Consider the following 22,502-nt stretch of genomic DNA (forward strand, 5'->3'; position numbering starts at 1 on the left):
CAAAATTACCCAGTATTTTTGAGTTGTCAAACTTCCAGAATTTACTGTTCACATTTTGTATTTTCCCACCCCTAATCTTTTGGCACCTCTTATATTTTCTGTAGTTTCTTATTCACAGTAACTATACTTGGGAATATATTTGACCCCAGGTATATGAGCTCACTGAAACAGGTTTGGTGTTTCTTTAGTATTTTTTTCATCTGAAGGAATACCTTCTCACAAAGAAAATCTATCCTTTTCAACAAGTCTGGAGATCCTTTCTCTCCTGTTAATATTGTTGTAAGGATGTTATCTTTCCCTAGCAAGTAGGATTTGACTTCCCTGATCTCAATTCAGATAGTAAAAGCCCTTTTCATTGTTTTGAGTTTTTGTTGTTGACACTGTTTTCCTGCTATTTTGTATGTGTCCCTACTTCCAAGCTTGGCATGGATCTCTAAATTTTAATCACAACAATTGCAACCCATCACTGTTTAGGATCAACCCAGAGTTTTATAGTATTTTCTGGGGTTTCTAGAAGTTAATAGTCATGATTTCATATTTGTCCTTTTAAAAAGCTGAGCCTTCTGAAATGAAGACTTCCTAAAATGACAGATGTGACACTATTGTGACAAACACTGCCTTTCCATGTTTTGACATGCCAGGAAGATACAGGTGCTCTCTGACCAGGAATTCAAGCAGAAGCACAGTAAATGCTGACCGGCATGTGGGTAGATCAAGCTATGTGGTACAGGGACTTCTTATGGATGCAGAGGATAAGATGGTGTAAAAGTCGTCTGTGTAACATAGCTACGGTAAAATAAAGATTAAAAAATCCAAATTATTACACTTAATTTAAAATTACTCTAAAGAAACAGTTAATTTTTCTTACCTTTAGGAAAGCTTGAAAGAAACTAAAACTAGAATAAAATTTCCAAAACTGTTTTGCAAAAAATGTCACCCAACAGATGCTTCCACTTACAGAACTTGTCATCTACTTTGTATCATCAGGAATTCAGCACAACCAAGAACAAAATCATTACATCTCTTTAGTTCACATAGGAATAAGAGATAACACACTATACACCTTAACCGACCATGAAAAGATTGTTTTATTCTGTGAAAATATTCTCAACAGAGAACACGATCTTAAACAAAGCATTTACCATTAAATCAACATGTGCACAAAAAGAGTAAAAATTACTGAAAAATTAAAGATTTCTTTTGGACGATTCACATGTTCAAAATTTAAGAATGATTTAAACTGTGCAAGTACAAATGTCTGTCCTATTGTACTAACCCATATACAGGTTGCACTATTCCACGTGAAGGACCTTGCCTCCTACGGAAGCAAATCCTGCTTTGAGAAAAACAAACAGTAGCTTGAAAAGAACAGTTAGTCCTTACAAGAAAGCCTTAAACTTTGCCCTCTGTGGCTGTCAGCCAAAAAAACACAAGCACTTCAGGCTTTGTACAGAGGACAAACACAGCCAGATCACATTTCCTCCTCAATGCTAAATTTTAAAATAAAAATAGCACTAGATTTTAAAACTACTTTATGTAGTCTGTCAGTATTGAATAATGTCACATTATATAAATAACCCTGTAAAGAGATTCAAAGTCTAAACTTTATAGTTTACTAGCCGCACAGGTAATACACTACATGTCAGCTGTGTAACGGGTGTACTTGATCTTATGAAGGCATTAACTTTCACACAATTGTCATTCAGCTTTAGTATAACTGGTAGTACAATTCAAATAACACTGGGGAAAAAATTATTAAAGCAGTCGCACAGCTTCTAAAATATTGCTTAAAATTCAATAATACACACACCATTTCACATTCCTTCTTCCCTCAAAACAGTAACAAACAAAATTAATGAAGCTTCTGTGGTACAAATACCTACCCCCCCCCCCGAACCCATGCCCATCTCCTATTAAACACCACTAAGAAATTAGTTAAGATACAAGTCATTAACAGAATCACAAATGCGAGGCAGGACAACATGAGCAACAGGGGCAGTAATGACAATTATATTTACAAGTATAAACATACAGAAATTTCCATTTTACAAGTAAAAGTGCACAGAGATCATTACAAAGTTTCACTAAATTTTATCTGGTTCAAACAAAAGCCATCACTTGGAAACAGACTATCGTTTTAATAATCAAATAAGAACACGGTCACCCCAAATTAAAACAATGGGGGGGGGTCCATAAAACTTCTTCATAAAAACACTGAGTAAAGTAAAATGGACTTGGATATGTCTTTAGCTTGATGCATAAATTTGAAGATGCACCATCAAACATGGTAGAGCTCTAAAAGCCACCTACCAAGGCTACATCGGCATCCGCAACAGCGCTGCCGAGTTAAAGGAGGTCGCACTGAGCTGACACATAAAGCCCTTTGTGGGATACTGTAGTGGTAGTGTTGGCAATCGACAGATTTAGGCACTCTAGTTTAAGGCAGCATTTGAATGGAAGCAGCTGACTTCTGACAACAGTCCTTTGTCTTGAGGTGGTGAGTATCTTGTGTGTTTATTATGCCAGGATTTCAGTGCTGACTATAGATTCTTCTCAGACTGAGGTGAAGATGTATCAGGTTCAGAGTTCTTTCAACTGGGCTGTAGGCTAGAGCAGAGATGTTTTCTTTTTCTTATCATAAATACTTCAGGTTCACAAACTACTTCTTCATAATGCCAAAACTGGAATGTTTGCAGTGGGCAAGTTATAGCAGCGTACACGAATACTAGGATGGAAACATTAGTGCTGGAGATGTCTGACAAAGTAACTCGCACTACAAATGTAAAACAAAACAAAGACTTTGACGAGAACAAGGGATTATAAAGACATGCCTGCAAACTCTAGCCCAATCGCTCTAGACATGCAACAGGATGTTAAGCAAGCACAGAGGTGGCGCAGGCAGACACTGACAAATGGCAAGGGTTCTGACAGACAACAGGTCTAAAAGCCAATTACAACAGAGCTGGTATAGACAGTCCTGCTGGGACAGCCAATGTAAGACAAATTTCATGGTAGCTCTGCATTCTTTTTGATTTAAACATCAGTAAAAGAAATGGAAAAAAAGTTAGCCATTTTTGGCTTTTTTCCCTTTATGTGAATAATTGTGAATGAGGAATTTAAGGATTGGTATTACAATGATTCTTTAAAACAATGTATGGAAATGATAATGAAGTTAGTAAAAAAAAAAAAAAAAAAAAAGATGTCTGCATGCACTCATGCAACTTGCTTCTCTCACTCTGTTTGAGCCTGACAACTCTAATACCCTCCCCCTAAAAGCAGCTGCATGTAACCTCCTTCAACATCTTGCCCATTTCCTCAGAAACCCTCTTCAGGAACCTGTAGTCCAGGAGGAAAAAGAAAAGAACAATTACTGAAGACCTTTGGTAAGACCAAAAGGGGTGTTCAGTTCAAAGTGTCTGTCCCAAATGTCTAAAATCATTTTAATAGTCAGCTATGTGAAAACACCAGAAAAATCTGGACATGAGCAAAATTAAGGACCAGTCTCTTAATTGCTTCTTCACTTTACTTCCCCACATGACCAGCACTGCACAATCCTTTATTATACAGTATTTTCCAAGAAATGCTTGTTGAAATTAATTGGAAAAAAATCTTGACGATTGAGCTAAAATGAGGAAATGTCCTAAACAATGGTACAGATATAGTCCTGCAACCCAGTCAAAAAAGTTTTTTCTTTTCAAAGTAAAATTTGCCAGTACTTTCCTTCCACTCAAGATTTCCTCTTTTAGAATCTATTTTCCTATGTATAATTGCTAAATGCTAAATCATCACGAAAGTCGTATTTCCAAAAGACATTTTCAAGATGAAAAAATACAAGTGTTAACCTGGAAGGAAGTCTGTATGTTACTGAAAACAATTAGTACACTAGATGAAAATATTTTCAGGTCTCAAAAGAAAACCATTTTATTCACATAAGAGCTAGACCAGGTTGATTTTTTTTACAGGTCTCTTAATTAGCTTACTACTAAAATAGATTTGTGTTCAAGGGGTTTTCTTCCTTTAAGAAACCAAAGCCAAGAATAGGGAGAAAAATTAAAATGAATGTATTTATTTTTTTCAATTAGCCAACTATTACTTTTCTTCCTGGAAACTGTAGCTACAAAAATTCAAACTCCTAGGCCAAACCACTCTTTTGGGAGTTAGCTTTCAGAGCAGTTTTCCTTATTTGAATTCACTTACAGTCACTGCATTTTCTGGAGCAAAGAGTGTGTTGGGGGAGGAGGGCTTCCTATATCTGGATTCCTGCCCAAAAGGCCAAATTCTAGGACTTATAAGGCAGAAAAACACAAATCTTTCACAGAGACTTAAGCAGGACATAAAGCAAAAGGCATCAATTAAGCTTCACACCGACGTCACTCAAATGGTAAAACATCACGAGAACAGTTTCTTGTGGTAATATTCACATCTTTAAAATCGAGCCTACACTCAGCTCACATAGTGAACAATCTATCTTGGATGCCTCTAAGTTTTCTTATGTTTTCCCACCCGTTGAATGTGTTTCCGTTTTGTTATACACGTCACAAAGCTGCCTGGTTAGTTTAGATGTAAGTTACTGCACCTTTACTATTTTTCTCTAGAGTTACATCTATGTATGATGTGGGGACGTAGCCTTCTTCACCGTTCTGTCTCCGAGCTCTTGTCCATCCATCACCTTTGTCTTCCTCAATAATGTATAGAACTTCACCTTCTTTCATTGCCAGGGTACCTTCATTATGTCCTAAGTGAGAGTTTTAATAGCACAAGCATAATTAAGTGATAATTTCAAATAAAAGTTACAAATACAACACACAAAAGGACACGATACCCTACTAGATTTCAATGTACCTAGAACCAAGAGCCCACTGACTCTCATTAGCAACAGCTCTATAATGCTTTTGTAGTTTATCCAACACTTTCACATACATTATGTCACTGGAAATGCACAATAACCCTGGGAAACTGGCATTAATATCACCCCCCCCCCGCCATGTAACAGATGAAGTATCTGAGCTACAATGACATTATATGATTTCACAGGATACTCTTATTTCACTACTCCAAATCCTTTCCCAAATTTGAGTGCATTGCTATCTAAAAAATTCATGAGGTGTGGATCAGGAAAATATTACTGACTGTGGGAGGGTGGGAAGAAAAAAGAATATAGTTTGGAGAGGGAACAGAGAAAAACACAGATCCAACTCTGGTGATGGTGGAGGCAGAATAGTCACAGCCACAAAGCACGAACTTTCTTCAAAATATCATCAGACTCAGGGCTCTCTTTCTTCTCCACTGCCAACTACTTCCAACCCAATTAGCACTAACAGTTTTCACAAATGAATCTTCATTTAACATACCCTAAATTCTCTAGGTAACATTATTGCAAGATCTTATTTAATACTATTTTCACAGAATGAGGAGTAACTAAAAGCTTTACTCAACTTTATTTTTTTTTAAAGATTTTATTTATTTATTTGAGATGGAGAGTGAAAGCAAGAGCATGAGCTGGGAGACAGAGGGAGGAGGAGAAGCAGGCTCCCCACTGAGTATGGAGCCTGACTCAGGGCTCGATGACCTGAGCCGAAGGCAGACGCCCAACCGACCAAGCCACCCAGGCGCCCCTTTACTCAACTTTAAAACCAATACAATGGGGGCGCCTGGGTGGCTCAGTCATTGCGTGTCTGCCTTCAGCTCAGGTCATGATCTCAGGGTCCTGGGATCGAGCCCTGCATTGGGCTCACTGCTCCACGGGAAGCCTGCTTCTCCCTCTCCCACTCTGCCTGCTTGTGTTCCCTCTCTCACTGTGTCTCTGTCAAATAAATAAAATCTTAAAAAATAAAAAAACTAATACAATGGATGGGTGGGGAAGGACCTTAAACCATATACCATTTTATAACAAATGGTTTATGAAAGTATTACTCTGCTCCTCTGTGAATTGAGGAAAAGAATTTTTCACAGTCCAAGAGAGGGAAGGGCAACAAAATATCTCCGAGAGAGAACCACAATGTCTTCCTTCCCTCACAGGGACTGTTCTCCAACCATCACAGCAGAAGGATGGTGTAGTCAGAAGTGACACATTCTCTCCTCTCACTTGAAAATATGGCCTACAGAGTACAGATACAGTAGGGACATTCAGTTATGCCATGTGCCTTGTACCTCTCTCTCAATGACAGCAAGTTACAAGGAAGAGCTTAAAGTGGCATCTACTAGCTTTCCACTTCCTAGGTTGCGCTATGCTCAAGCTGCTTCAATTGTGATGAGTACATGTAGTATTAGTAAGATCTCTGGGGGAAATTAAATTCTGTATCGACCAAAGTTGACAATTAAAATCTGTACTAGGATGTTGATAACACAAGTAATTTTCTTTCAGTGTCATGTACAGAAGAAAAACCTCTATTTGCAATATAGTTAAAACAAAAATATTCATACTAATGAGCTGGGATTACAATTTGCTGACAATGAATTATATAACTAAGGACACTAAAGTACATGATTCAATGGTAGACTTTAAGGAACCAGTTTTATCAAATACAAAAAATCACACCATCAAAAGGGTAGATCGCTTTGCAGTGTCCAATAGCAGGCAAAGGATCGTCGTCTTCAAATTCATCATCAAACTCATTGTGGTGCCCATGTTGTTGGGGTGGCCCACGGACTTCTTGGTTTGCATCATCAGTGTAACTTCCCTCAGGACTATAAAACATAAAAAGTATACCTCATCAAGTATCACAAACATGGGAAATTTTTCCCAAGTTGAACTCCTCAGGATCAATACAGACAACTAAATATCAATGACACAGTTCCAGATTAAGCCTTTATTTTCTTAAATCATGATGGACATACATAAATTGCTGGTAATACAAAATACTTCTTTGTTGAATTTCCTGAAATTAAAAAATTACAATGTTCTAGCCATATGGCATGCATTCAATAAATATGTCTCAGTACCACTGGGCCCAGAGATAAAATGGGAGAAATGTAGGGGACACTTGTCTTTCATCATCCCGGAATTATCACCTCCTCTTCTGGCAAAAAAACCCTAAAATTCTATGGGGGACCCACCCACACCCATGTTCAGTTCCCAGGCTTCAGGCAGAGCCGTGTCCTGGCTCCAGAGGGCCCGTCTCAGCACAGCACTTGTATGGCCAGAGTGAACAGTTCACGATAGGCTTATAACCAATCAGGTAGAATAGACCCACGGAGACTTTTCCTTAGGGACTGAAGAGAAGCTCCCTCCCTGCCTTCTCCACTGGACTTGAACCTGGAGATATATGAGCCCAGAACTTTGGAAGACCATCACATGAAGTCTTCAAATGAAGCCAACACAGTGGAAGGCAGAACTGTGAGGTGGAGAGAAATAGTTCTAAGTTCCTAGATCAAGCTCTCCCTAAAGCAAGCCAATAAAATCCCTTTTTAGTTTAAGCCAGTATGAGTATTTATCCTGTCACTGAAAGCAAAAAGACTCCTAATAAAGTTAACTCCCAATTAACCATGCTAACAAGGAAGTTAGTAAAACTCAGAAAATTCAAAAGAGCAGGTAATCCAAAGGTATCGATTTCCTTAAAATTTTCTTAAAGAGAAAAATGTTAATAATTTTGCTGAAGAATCAAATGACTGTATAAAATAGGAAAATCTGTATGATTAGAAATTAAAAGCACTTTCAGTACGCCTGGAAGCCATGTTCTTAGATAACACAAACCAGAGATTAGATTACTTTAATCTAGGTTTTTCCTAGTAACAAAAAAGCAGTATATTTGTGAGTACCTCTTGACATACTAAAGATAAGTACTCTTTCAAAAAGTGGTAACATAAAAGAAGGAAGAACTAGTATTTGTCAAGCACGTACTATTCCCAGGTATTTTACTATGCGGTGATTATGTACATTATTTCATTTATTACTAATAACCCTGTATGATAGGTATTTTAATCTCTACTTTATATTTTAAGAAACTGAGACTCAGATTAAAAATGAACTTGTTCAAATTATACTGTAATTAAGTAGTAAACCAAGATTTGATACTAGATCTCTCAAATTCTCTCTAAGGAGAATCCTAATTTGTTAGATATTAGTGGGGGAGGGGGAAAGACATATACACAGAGGGGGAAATGTCATAAATGGTATGAAAACATGGAAACTTAGCAAAATGCCCTTTGGAAGCTCTGATTCAAACTAACAATACAGATTTCTTTTTTCCTTCACAAAACTTTGTGCAACTTAACAGTTAAACTTTTCCGTGGCGTAAGCCACCCAACTCCATCTAAACCTTGGAATCTTCCCAGGTCGGAAGAGCCTATGCCTCCAGACTGTAGCTCCATGAATTTTCTGTTCCGACCCCTGTTTCTGGATGCATGACAATCTAGAACAGACCAGCAAATAGGAAATTTCATATTTTACCTGTAGCTACTTAAGGAAACAGAAAAACCATTTAGGTTCAGAAGACTAATGTTATTAAAAGCCAAACCTGCTAAATCAGGGAAGAATTGTTAGGACAAAAGGGTGAGAAAAATTTGAGGGAAAAGAAGAAATACAAATAAAATGCAAAAAGTAACCTTTCTCGTCCCTGTGTTACAAGATGATTTATGTCACTGCTATGTCTTCTGTCTCCTCTCCCACCTGTTTTGCCTTCAACTTCAGAGAGCCAAGCCTTAGGAAAAAAATAAGTAAAACTGAGCTCAATATTTCTAAAAGCTCCCGAGATAGTCTACATTTAAAATGTGCTCTAAGTTTTTATAATTATATAATTCTTGGAGAAGGGAAACATTTATTCCAGTTTGATCAATGAGCAACTTTACAGCTGGTAAGAAAAGCATGTTTAATTTTACAGTTTTAATTAAGAAAAACTTGAATGAGGAACTAATTCTAAAGATATACCATAATGATTCCTTTCAGATCATAAACCCTAAAATTAAATAAAAATTTGAAGATGAACTTGTAGCAAAAACCAATCTATCATAATGAAGCTTATAAAAATGATTTTACCTTAGACAACTGCAAAACAATAAATATACCTCATTTTTGTGGATTTCCATTCGCAGGCGGTCAATGTTATTCATGGTCTCCGCTAATTTAGGCTGCAAACTCCCTGGATCCCCCATTTGTGGATTTTTCTCATACACATCTTTCATTTTGTTGAGTGCTTCTCTGGAAATGGAAAAGAAGTCACAGAATTAAATATTCACTTCATATAGGAATTCCCAGATATAAGAGTTTCATTTGATTTTGGGGACTCTCACGTAAGCTAATCTTAAAAGAGTGCTCTCTCTTTAAATTTAATCAAACGTAAACCTGCTTAAAGATAATCTGCATAAAGATGGTAATGTGTATAGAGTTAGGAATTTATGGAGTTTTTTAAAATATTTGGAATAATAGATTTCTCATTTCTTGCTTCTCATTTATGAGATTTTATACATAGAGTATATATACTGTATATATGTATATTGTGTGTGTATGTATATATATATTACATGTGCCTTTTTATATATAGGTTTAATCAAGGCCTGGAAGAATATTCCTCAATATTCTTAAATTCATGTCCCAAATCAAATCATTATGTCCCCATGTAGCCATACATTCCCCAGTGTGCCTCACCTTAAATCATAGCATCTTTGTCCTCCCACTCAACCATGCTAGAAATAGGAATGCCATCTTTCACTTGCCCCTCTCACAGCTCATTCATCTCCTCTTCATTTCTCTTATATCACTGCTGGTTATACCTCAATCAGCACTCTGTGACTCCCTCTAACATCTGACATTATTGACTAACACTCTTAATATTCTTGTCCCTCTTAATTCCTGAAGGTTACATTTTCTTTTCCCTTCTCACCTCTACTGTCTCATCTCCTTCCCTGGGTCCTTCTCTACCTCTGTTCAAACTTTGTGTGTTACATAAAATGACAAAGGTTTCTTCTCACCTCATCCTACACTCGTTTTTGAAAATGATTTCTTCTTGTTTTTTTTTCTAGTTTTATTGAGATATAATTGACTCTTACTATCTTCAGGGGATACTCAAATATCTCCAGTCTTCTTTCTTCCTAAGTTCTAGATACCCTGAACAAGTATCCTTTCTGTGGTCCGTCTACTGCCATATTTTTTTAAATTTTGTGCTCTTTGTTGATTTTTCTTTCTAAAATAAGCCCTTAAGTGTACTGAAGTATTGTCTAGTGTTTCCAAGTGCAAGAAGGCTGTGAGGTGCCTTATGGAGAAAATATATGTGGTTAGATAGGCTTTGTTCACACATGAGTTACAGTGCTATTGGTCTTGAGTTCAAAGTTAATAAATCAACAGTATATATTAAATTATGTGTCTTCAAACAGAAACACACATAAAACAAGGTTATAATCTGGGCACCTGTGTGGCTCAGTGGGTTAAGCAACCGACTCCTGATTTCAGCTCAGGTCATGATCAGGGTCCTCAGATCAAGCCCTGTGTTGGGCTCCATGCTCAGCCGGGAATCTGCTTGAGATTCCTCTCTCCCTCTCCCTCTGTACCCCCTCCCCCCACTCACTCTCTCTCAAATAAATAAAATCTTAAAAAAAAAAAAAAAAAAAAAACAAGGTTATAATCGATCAGTTGATGAAAATGTGACCAGAGGCTAAATGGAGCCTAGACCTGTATTTTCCATTTTAGTTTTCACTAAATCAGTGTTCACAGTGACTTTATAGAACTACTACAAATAATGAGAATCGACTATATTACAATATTTATGATTAAGCATCCTATCATACCTGATGTAAAACTCTTAAGATCAAAACTTGAATCACTTCTACACCTGAAACTAAAGTGACACTGTGTGTCAACTATACTTCAATAACAAGAAAAAACACTAAATCTGGAATAAAACTGCCTGAGCTGCAAAAAAACAAAAACAACCCCCCTAAAAAACCTTCAATCACTCATGCTACAGTTTAAGCTCCAATTTTATCTTCAGTATAAAAATCAGATAGTAGGGCACCGATTCACTCGAATAACCCTTTATTCATAACTATCTGTTCATGAAAACAAAATTGAACTAAAGGAAACTTCTATAAAATTGAAAAAAATTGGGGCGCCTGGGTGGCTCAGTCGGTTAAGCAGCAGCCTTACGCTCAGGTCATGATCCTGGGGTCCTGGGATCGAGCCCCACGTCTGGCTCCCTGCTCATCAGAGAGCCTGCTTCTCCCTCTCCCTGCCACTCTGCCTACTTGTGCTATCTGTTGAATAAATAAAATCTTTAAAAAAAAATTGAAAAAAATTACAGCTATGAACCAATGCTATAAGTAATCAAGTATTGTTTGCCAACACATTTGCTGCAAACAAAATAATTATAGCTTTAGGTTTCTATTGAACTCAATTTATATATCGGAGCAAAATGAAATGGATCAAAGTATAAGAGATGGTTAGTGCTGGTGAAACTATTCTTGATAATGAATCATCAAACTATTTTATAATATTAGGGAAAGCATAGACTATTGGCATCCAACAGGTAATCTGCAACCTAAGAAACTAACATTTCATTTTGATCTGTGATATGGCAACCATAAAATTTTTCAAAGTTTAGGAGTTTTTCCCTCAAAAGATATGTCAATTAGGATATGTGATTTTTAAACCTTTTATACATCACATTTAAACACATTATTCAAAGTTGACCCCTTAAGGAATAATATGGTAGAAAAGATAATGGAAAAATACTTTTGGTCTGATTCTTTTTGTAGTTCTCTGTTAAGTTCATCGATACGCTGCTGCAGCTTTTTACGTCTCTGTTCTGGTGGCAGATGACTGAAATCTTCTAGTGCTGGGCCCTGAAAAGGGAATCTAAATCATTATAAAAGACATCTTCAGGAAATTTTATTTTTTAAATACACCCACTATAAAATAAAAATACATATCAATTTTAAGTTTAATTTCAAATTAGCCCCCAAACAACTTTTTTTACGAAAAAATCTAAACAGATATGTATGTATGTTAATTAAAACAACTGTATGGAAGAAAGAGCTCGAATTCCAGTCAGTTTATAAAATCATGAAAAAGAACAGGTAAAAATATAACCCGATAAAGAAAACTGGTAATGACCACTATCACATTATTTTCAGGTCTTGGCAGTTAAAATAAATACATATGAACCTTCTTACAGCAACAACAACAAAATGGAAACACATAACATTTCTCACCTATACAAATTATTGTTTTATAGATAACATCACATTGCCAAATCAAATATTGCAAATGTTGATTGCAAATATGGAAAGTTTATACAAATAAGCAACTTACCTCATGAAGATAATCTAATTGGTGAAATATGGTTTAATATTGCATAGTCTTCCAATGATTACATTATTAAGCCACTCTTTAGAACCAAAACATTACGTGATTATTAAAAAACAAAAGGTAGAACTATCCACTGTGTGAAATGTAAGAAATTATTCTAATAAGGAGTTTATTTTCAATTATCCTTTTGTACAACCTATTAACATTCCTCCGTTATTCCTGAAAGAAAGATATAATCCAAAAAAAGATGGGATCCTTCTTTAGGAATGCTTAATGTTTGAAAAATTTTTAATGTTTTAATAGTCAAGAAACTATCATTTAAGAAGAAGTACTAGTATTTAGATGTAAACTTCTGATTCAAATTATGTCTTTCTCATCTTAAATGTTAATCATGTCACTCTTATTTATCTTATTAGAGCTTACACAACAGAGCCAATATTAGCAACTACTGATTCCATTTACTATAAACCCATATTTACATTAAGTTTTATACACTCCAAAAACTGATGACATTTTTCTTTTAGTGATTTTAGGAATATGCCAGTTCAATTTTTCAAGTATTTTTGAAATGAAACACATCTTTGCTCTTTGGGCCACTTATGCCTATAACATATGTGAAGTAGCTTTATTTCGCCATCTATAAAATGCTTCCCTGACTTCTAAAAAACTCACTTTTAGGATAGAGTCATGACCAAAGGTAACATTTAATTAATAGAATCTCCAGAATTTTCCCCAAGTGGCCTACACATTATGGATATTTAACAAGCTTGCCTTAAATAAAGTAGGGCATCTTGTCTAAGTGGCTTTTGTTTTGTAATCTACCAGGTAGCAGAAATAAAAATCTGTCAATCAACTAAATCTGACCTAAATAAATGAATGGCAGAATTTCCTGATTCTGACTGGAATTTAGTGGTCAATTACTAATGTAAGTTGTCAGATTTAATCTAATTTCAGGTACAGGTTTTGAAAACTATTATATATGTGCCAAAGACAAAACTTCATAATTTATATTTTTAAAAATACTTAAAATTCTGAAAAACGATTTATTGAAGAAATATATTTCAATGTGCTTTTTGGTAGTATTACAATAAACTCATAATTATCTATAAGTAAACCTTCCAGATTTCCACTTATCTCTAATTAAACCTTGTTTTCAAATTTATTAACAGTGGATACCTAGGCATTTCTGATATCCCATTTTGACATTATAACCTGCTCTTTTACAGATTATGGGAACTAAACACTCTACTTCCTATGGATATAAAGACTCTGAGGCATTTAACAACTTTTCCTACTACAAGGGAATTAATTTCTAAAAGGCTAGGCTGCAAGTCTGAAAAAAGTGGTCTGAAAGAGAGTGGTCTATTTTCCAAAAATAAGAAACTATGCAAGCACCCAAAGATTTGGGGGTTAGGCCTTCACAATGTAGTTCCATTAGTGTGTTGAAATGTATAAAGGACCATCACACACATACAACGCGTGCATGTACACATACACACACACACACACACACACACACACACATAAATATTTAGGTTATATGTGCTTTTATTCCCATTCAGTAGTACAGAAGAAAGCACTGACTCTCTAATGAAATTAGTAGGAAATTTTCTTTCTGTTTTGAAAATCTAATGATTCTTGTGGTAAACTACGAATAAAAATTTATACAATCTTTTTAAAAGATGTTAAGAAAAATCACTTTTAATTTTCATTCTGTAAAAATAGGAACTTTTGTTCTATCATGTAACTTTTAAAAATAATGATTAACTATAATTTTATGCTCTGTAACATGACAAAGACTCCACTCAGTAACATTTAAGAACTTAATGGGTTGATTACAGTTAATCACATTATTTTTTAATTTTATGACATCAAGAAGTACTGGCATATATTGGACTATGGAATAAATTATAAAAAGAAAAGACGCATACAAGGTGAAAATGTGGGGTTGTACCTTACCACTTATTTTGAATTAAAAAAAACACAATGTTTTGAAATTATTTAATGTTGGCACAGTATATAGATCAGCACATAAGGCTTACCATCTTCACCGACCACTGAATAGTTCAATGGAAAACAGAAAGAAATGGTAAATTATTCACATGAAATCATAATACAGAAGATGCAATAACTTATACTTTTTTTTATAGTATTAAAATAAATCATGAACATTTCACAATCCAAACAATTATGCCAGAAAAACAATTTTAAGCACATTTTGGGGAAAGTAAATTACTTGCAAAAAAAAAAAATACACTGATGATAATGGGCAGATATTTTCTAAATGCAACTAAAACTCAAAAGTAAATAGAAATCATTTGATCAGTAAGCATTTATTTTCTTTAAAAGATAATTTTTTCCTTAAGTGGATTCACTTAGCTCTTTATTCTCAAAATACTAATATTTGAAGAGCTGAATATAAAGATCTAATATGAGCCATTTAAAAGAAATCTTATATGAAGTATTAAAAAATGAAAGGCTCTTCCCAATGCATTAAACAAAACACCATCACAGGAATTTTTATAGTTCAAAATACTATTTTGAATTTAAATATGTCAAGGGTAGATAAAGGTAACATTTCTACTTTAGTTTTAAGGTTTTTGTTGTTTTTTTTTTTTAAGAAAATTACATTATCAAAATAATAAACGAGTCACACAGATCCAAGTTTCCCATATGTATTTCCTAATAGACACAACTATATGGGGTGAATGTTGTTTTGAAGAAAGAGCTTCTATTTTTCAAATTTTATTCTGAAATCCATATGCTCAATAAGCAACACTAAAAATATAATGCCAATTTTTAGAAAACTGGATAAAATTTCTTTCTGAAAATATGAAATGACATAGCCAGAGTGCTCTCATACAGTATATATACCACTAGTATATATAACCCACATTACGTGGGTTAGCAGGGCTCTGCAACTGACATCGCATCTATCAAGCATCCCCAGTAAACACATGTGTGCACACATGTGCACGCTTATGCACACACACGCACACACAGACACACCCCTTGAGACCCATAATATGCAATACAGCTTTACAAAGTTAATCTTCACATTCACTGTGTTTGGTTTGCAACCTCTAAAACTTATTTTTTCCTATTTTCTAAATCGTGATGTTTTAGAGAAGGTGGGGGGGATGTCAGGTAGAATTTCACATAAAAAATTTGAACTTTAATAAATAACTGACAAAAATATCTACCCCTTATCTCCAATGAATTAGCTATATATATTGATGGTTATGATGATAAGAAAGATGACATTTACTATCCATTATCTTTCCAAATTAAGCTTAACATTCTTTAGACTGTCAGTAGTTTCAGGGAACAAAACCACAACTTATTTTGGTATAACAAAATTCCTGATAAAAAGATTAAAAGGATTAAATTTTTAAAAGATATTCACGATCTTCTTTAATGTTACTAATACAAAATTATACAGAGCACAAGAAACAAAATATGTGAAGTATTTGAATTTATCTTTTATAATTTTCCCCAGCTAAATTTCTAAGTGAAATAAAAATTATTTTCCAGTTTCTATATTTTAAAGAAAACATTAAGATGATTATAACTGAAGTATCAAATGTTTCAGTTTTTAATCTAGTTTCCAATTAGAAAATTAATTTATAGTTCAATAACGGTAGATTTGGGGATACAAAAAACTCAAGTTCTTTGTAAAAATATTAGAAATATATTAAAATATTTTTTAAGTAATTCATGTTCAATGCATAAATATCTGACTCTCATAAACAATTATCACGTACCTGTAACTAGAATATTTCACATACCCCCACACCTTAATAAATACACAAAGGAACTAAACAGGAAATCAAGCAATTACAATTATTAGATGTATTTCATTTAAAGACAGGAAAATCCTGATAACTGTATCCTGAACAAATAAAAGCTTACAAATATGACTCCTGGTTTTTCAGACCATGAATAATTTAGACAGAAAACATGGACTTACTATTGCTAGATAAATCTTTCCCCCAAAAAAGTATTACGCAGAATCTCAAATGAAACAGTTATAGAGTAAAATTATTTGTTTCTGTATGAAGTAGTTAATTTTAGGTGTGCACCAAATACCCCTTAATGGTTAGATCCTGATGTCACAGAAGGAAATTATACACCACCAGCCCTCAGTAAATTCCACTGGTCAAAAACATCAGCCCAATATAACATTTCTCATATCCTTAAAAATATTAGGAACTATACATACTAGGTTTCTTTTAAAAAAAAAAAAAAAGGAAAGAAAAAGAAATTATAACTTCTTAGAAAAGCCAAAAGTAGGTATTTAGGAAAACAATGTAGCAAACATAGTTCAAAGCAAGAGTTTCTGATCTGAACAGTACAACTCATCAGCTTTAAGAAACCTTAAGACTTATTTTGTAAGCTTAACGGACTGACTTGTAAATCCATGTTTTAAAAAAATCTGGCCTCTTAAAGCTTCTCTTCTTTTTGGATTTTCCTACATTGAGAAAATTCTTCAGTGACAGAAAAATATCTCTACAGGTTAATTCTGAAATAGAATCTGATAAACTACCAAATACCAATCAAAATGAAAAATTTCTCAAAGCCAAGGTTGTAATAAACATGCTTTTCTGCTATTTCCTCTAATCCCCTATAATCAATTTATCTGTCATATTTTCTACCTTGCATATTACTTTTTTCCTTTGGTATGATAACTAATAACAAGAGGAGGAAGACTTTGGCCTTCTGGAACTGCCCCCCGCCCCCGAACAACTAATGTTTAAAATTAAAGCAGTAAGTGTAAATAAGACAAATAATGACTAAGCAGATACTTTTTAAGTTCTACAGTTTATAAAATTTCACCTATAAACTTATTCAGTAAGAATGAAGATGTCACATATTTAAAATTCTCTCTCCAGGGCTCACAGTTTTAACTTAACTTTTTTTCACAGAACTACATTTATTTCATCTCTCTGTAACTTTACCGTGTAGATTACTGTAACTGGGTCTGGTAGACTCAGTGTGTAAGATACATACACAATTACAAAACTATAGCTATAAATAGTAATTTTTCATGATTTATGTAGCACATAGTATTTAATTAAGTCTAAATCATTGAGAATAAAGATGAGAATTCTACCCTCATAATTCAAGCAACAGAAATCCCAAATATGATTTCTTAAAAGTCCTTCAAACAAGTGTTAAGGGCTTTTAAAAATGAACACAGGTACCTATAAGTGCTTGTAAATATAATACAGACTTATTTCTAGCGACTTTTCAGAATATCATTAATTTCCTATGTTATCATTCACACAGAATTAGGTAAGATGGATGTAAAAATGTTCATGACATTATAGGAAAAAAGGAAGTCCAAAAAGGGACACCATACACTAGAACATGTCTGCTGCATTACTGACATCACTTCGGTTTGTCATATTGTTTTAATGAAAATGCAGAGAATAATGTAATCTTGCCCTAAACAAATATATCTTGTTCTACATGTGGCCAAAAGAGAAACTCAACTAAAGCAATTTGTAGAAAAGGCTACAAAATGTAATAAAACCAGACAGGCTAGACAGAGAAGGAAAGAGAAGGCATGAAAAAGAAAGAAGGAAGACAGGGAGGGAGGAGGAGGGACAGTGCGGGAAGAGTGAGCAGCAAGAACAACAGTGAGCCCAACTACAGTATGTCACCATAATGATTAGATTTTTTATGGCATTGATAGACTCGAGTTCTCACCTGTGAGCTTTCAAACCTGTTTTTCATATGTCCAAACAAATGCTCAAGTTTCATAAATATATCTAAATTATGAGCTATGAATATTACAAGCACAACCTTAAATTCAAACATAAGAGAAATTAATTTTACTAACATAATGGAATAACGCTAATATTTATCAGTAGTATAATCAGCTGTTGCTAAAAAATGGTTTAATATTTGCTTTTTACTATTCTAAAATTTTTCATTTGCAGAGAATATCTTTAGTTTTAAGTAAACATCAAAGGCTGGCCAATTTTTTTTTAAAAGGAAAAATTCTGATAAAAAATACTTTTGTTTTAGTTCAAGAACACAAATTCCATGTAAACATTACTCAATATCTAGTATTTTATAGGCTTTTTAATTTACAAAATACCTACTGATGTATTATCTTACTTTGATCTACAATCCTGATATTTAACATGCCTATCTTTAATTCTTTAACTACTGGAAACTGTTTTTATACTTCTAAAAGTAGGGCAATTAAAATTGAACTTGATTTTTTTTATTGTCAACAAAATATAAATTGGCAGAAGTCATTATTAGTGACAAATTATTACATGAGTAACTCCAGTGACAAATTACTGAAAGTCTTAAAAATGTAAATACATTACAAGACAATGGTGGACATATGATTTCACATAAACAAAAAAAATAGCTAATATGATTGTACCCAGCACCCTCTTTATAATACCATTCTTTTATGGTTGAGCATTTCAAATGTTATAAAGAGGAGTTATTTTTAACTTGAGGGCATCTATACTTAATTCTGTGGTGTTTTTAATCTACGTATTTACAGGAGAGAGCCTTATAATGAGGGTGGAGAGTATTAAAGCCACACTACACACACAATAGGCCATCATGCATTTTAACCCATTATTAAACTTACCCCTCTTTTGAGGCTTCTGAAAGAAGGAATTCTGGGCTTCCCTGTTTTTATTTCATTCATACAATAATGCACGGGCTCAATGGAGAATGTGAGAAACTGGGACCCATTAGGAGTACTGGATGTGAATAAACTAGTAGGGGTTAAGGGTGGGGACTGTGGCTAATATGGAAATAAAGAAAGGAATCAATAAGCCAAATGTGCATAGTTTTTTCCTAAATGAAAATTCTATTTTTGGCAACACACTTTTCACAAAATAAATCTCAAAGTTTTCTATAAAAATAAGAGAATTAACATAGTTTTGCCAAAACTGTCATTTTAAAAGTCAAATTTACTTTTAAAAATGCACCATTTCATTTGATCACTTTTTACAAGCTGACATTAAAAATATAGAGTACACAAATTATAATGTTAGAGAGAGCAATATGACCTACATAAAAAAATTCTCTTCTGGTTTCTAGAATATTAGCACTACCTAACTGGTTATACTTAACCTGTACTTGGCAGAGATAAAGGTGGCAGCTACAGGTAAAGTTATCTAAACAGGTAATGTCTACTAAAATATTAAAATTGCAACTGATTATCACAAATAGACAAATTTCATTACGTTTGTGGTTTTTCTCTCAGACTGTTTCTATTTTATCTTCATTACACCTCATTTTTTTAAAAAAACTGAGTAGTCCTTGTTTTTCTAAGCTCTCCTATCTACTTTAAAAGTCTCACCTCTCAACTCCTCGCCTGGAAAATATTATTAAAAGCATGAATAATGCTTGAGTTAATTCTAAGTGCACTTCTAAAGATATTTATAGGTATATTATAATTTGAGTTAAATTTATCTACATTCTTATGTCAAGCACAGAAAAATGAATTACAATGTGTACTTTAATAGAGCATATCAGATTAAAAGTACATATCTATTCTCAAACTAGATAGACACTGTTATAATCACTAAATTGGTTAAGATTAAGCACTCATCTTTTCCATTTGCTCATCTGCTGAGCTAGACTTATCTAACATATACAACACATCAAAAAAAGGATTCCAACAAGAGTGAGGATCTTTTAGTAAACTAGAGACTTTTTAAACTTCAAATAACCACAAACATTGAGCCCTTCCCATTAAATATTCACATGAATGATAAAAATAACCTTACTGGTATAACCTGTAAGACCTAATGTGACATTTATTATTGCTATAGTCAACCATTCATTCTAATAGAGAAACTGCAATTATAGTGGTCTTATAGTTAGATCATAATGATTCCTTAGAAATTCTGATTGGAAACTACAAACAAGTGAAATTTCAAAAGCATACAATTCAAGAGATATTAACAACTATTTAATATTTTTACTTATCAAGTGGTGTTCAAATGTTAAATCCAGAAATAATTTTTACTATTAAGATACAAAACAGTTTCTAATAAGTGAAAAGTTAACTGAATCATTCAAATAAAAATGCTTATTCTCTATTAATAGTAAGCCATTATCCAATCAACACCTACATTGATTTAAATGACACACTAAAACAAAATTATTAGCATAGAAGAATTTTATGACTTTTACCTTTGGCTTTTTTCCAAAGAGCCACAACTTGCCCTTGGCCTTTCCTACTGTGGTTTTGGCATCCGTCTTCCCACTTTCCTGTTTGGATGCACTGATAGTCCCATCAGAAATGGTTCTATAAATATGCTGACTGTAATCTTCAAATGGGAAGTCTCCTGGAGGTTCAAATCCAGACTTGAAGGAGTCTACTACCATTTGAGAGTCCTACACATATGAAACATGTTTTTAAAACCATTTCATTTATTTTTAATACCATCAGCTTTTAAAACTTTATTCAAGAATACAAATATTTAAAGGAAATAATCCTATAGTTATCATTAAAGGTTTAAAGTGAATAATTTGTCCCTGTGGATTAGTAATAAACCTTAAATATTTTAATCCCAATAAAGATACTAATTTATAATCAAATTAACCCATTATTAATTTGTAATATTCATGAATGTTTTTATTTCATAGCTTCAACCCACTGAAATTCATCTGAGGACAAGGATAAGTAAGATCTAACTGATGAAAGGAATACAAGAAGAGGTTATTCTCATGTAGAAATTCTAAGAAGTTTCAAAAGAAAAGGGCTTTTTGCTTACAGGATATCTCCAAAGATGATCTTTGGAACAGGGGAAAAGACACCTAATTGTAAAAGAGAGTAAGAAACAAGTACAAACGCTTTCATTCATCCAAAAGGGGAAAGGATAAACAAAATATCTTAAACACATACTCGGGAATGTTAACCAAGCAAAAGAGAAAGATCTCACACACAGTATTAAATACAAAAGGCAACTTAAAAAATTAAAAGTTCAGTATGATTTCCCTAAAACTTTAAAACTCACTTAACTACTGTATATTGTCTTTGGACATACCTACCACTATCCCAACGTTAGCTACTGACACCTTAAGCTCATTATTTTCAAACAGAATACTTTATCTCTACAAACTCCTCCCAACCCGATCCCTAACTACTTTTTTATTGCCTATTTCTGTTAATTGTGCATTTTGCCTGTCATTTAGTTAAAAGTTATCCATAAGTCACAGCTCAGTTTTGTCCTTAATGCCACCCCTACCAATCACTCACTAAAGGGTAAGAATGAGAAAGGAGAAGGGACATAACTATATTTGTAATCTTGCATCCAGCCATACTGAAATATAAATGTGATTTCTGAATTCCCAATTAAAGAACCCAAAAGTCCTTTTATTTTTTTTTAAAGATTTATTTATTTTGCGGGGGGGGAAGCTGGTGAGTGGGGGGAGGGGGAGAGTAAGAGAATCTTCAAGCAGACTCCCCACTAAGCACAGAGCCAGGGGTCCGGGGCTTGATCCCAGGACCCCAAGATCATGACCTGAGCCTTGAGCGAAACCAACAGTCTGACACTTAACCAATTGAGCCATGCAGGCACCCCAAAAATCCTTTTATTTTTAAAATTTAAGTTAGAATTCTATGTGTTATTACAGGAAGGATGCTAATTAATATAATACCAACTTGCTATGAAGACTAAAATATATGGTAAATATTTGGTACTCCCCAAACACTGGTTCTCTTCTCTTGTTCTTTCCTCATAATCTCCGTTTCTGCCAACCATCCGTTCTGGTCACTCTATCAACATTTACTGAAAAATGACCAGGTACAAGAGTCTTGCTAGACCTTAATCAAGACAGAATGTGACTGGATATTCTTCCTCAAGGGGAGCAGGGCTGTGCTGTTCCTTCTACTCATGACGCCCTTCTTCCTTTTTCCCATGGGCCATTATTCCATACACTACCCATGCTTCAAGTGCCAAGTCATATATTAAAAGCAATTCTTACAGTAACTCTAGATCTTTCTCTTAACTTTCACGAGAGTAAGAATATAATACAGTTTGTAACCCACAGTTCACAGGTTATGTTATACTCTTGGAACAGAATTGAAAATTTAGTGAGGGGAGAAGGATTAGAACTCTTTTCCTTCAGAACAACTAGAATTTTAGTGTTTAGAATGGTCTTTAAGGCCCAAAGGAGGGGCGCCGGGGTGGCTCAATCGTTGAGCATCTGCCTTCAGCTCAGGTCATGGTCCCAGGGTCCTGGGATCGAGCCCTGCATCGGGCTCCCTGCTCCG

The 22,502-nt window shown here is 34.1% G+C and overlaps 1 protein-coding gene across 3 annotated transcripts in view; it reads right to left on the reverse strand.

Moving 5' to 3' along the window:
- Nucleotides 1–1,988: 1,988 nt before the first annotated feature.
- FNBP1L (formin binding protein 1 like) overlaps nucleotides 1,989–22,502 on the reverse strand; it is a 99,145-nt gene continuing 78,631 nt past the window's right edge. The window contains exons 9-16 of one of the 3 annotated variants that reach the window (XM_073896286.1): nucleotides 20,417–20,620; nucleotides 18,858–19,016; nucleotides 14,281–14,295; nucleotides 11,663–11,772; nucleotides 9,004–9,136; nucleotides 8,545–8,639; nucleotides 6,539–6,687; nucleotides 2,638–4,735 (exon numbers count right to left, since the gene is read on the reverse strand). In XM_073896286.1, the coding sequence (XP_073752387.1) occupies nucleotides 4,557–4,735; nucleotides 6,539–6,687; nucleotides 8,545–8,639; nucleotides 9,004–9,136; nucleotides 11,663–11,772; nucleotides 14,281–14,295; nucleotides 18,858–19,016; nucleotides 20,417–20,620 (1,044 nt within the window). In that variant the 3' untranslated portion in view covers nucleotides 2,638–4,556. Of the gene's footprint in view, nucleotides 4,736–6,538; nucleotides 6,688–8,544; nucleotides 8,640–9,003; nucleotides 9,137–11,662; nucleotides 11,773–14,280; nucleotides 14,296–18,857; nucleotides 19,017–20,416; nucleotides 20,621–22,502 lie in introns of all 3 variants that reach the window. The other 2 variants (XM_073896285.1, XM_025872219.2) reach the window with 2 other exon arrangements.

This window comes from Callorhinus ursinus, unplaced genomic scaffold, assembly GCF_003265705.2.
Source record: "Callorhinus ursinus isolate GAN/ISIS: 27379988/994484 unplaced genomic scaffold, GSC_fseal_2.0 scaffold9, whole genome shotgun sequence".
NCBI classification, from domain to species: domain Eukaryota; kingdom Metazoa; phylum Chordata; class Mammalia; order Carnivora; family Otariidae; genus Callorhinus; species Callorhinus ursinus.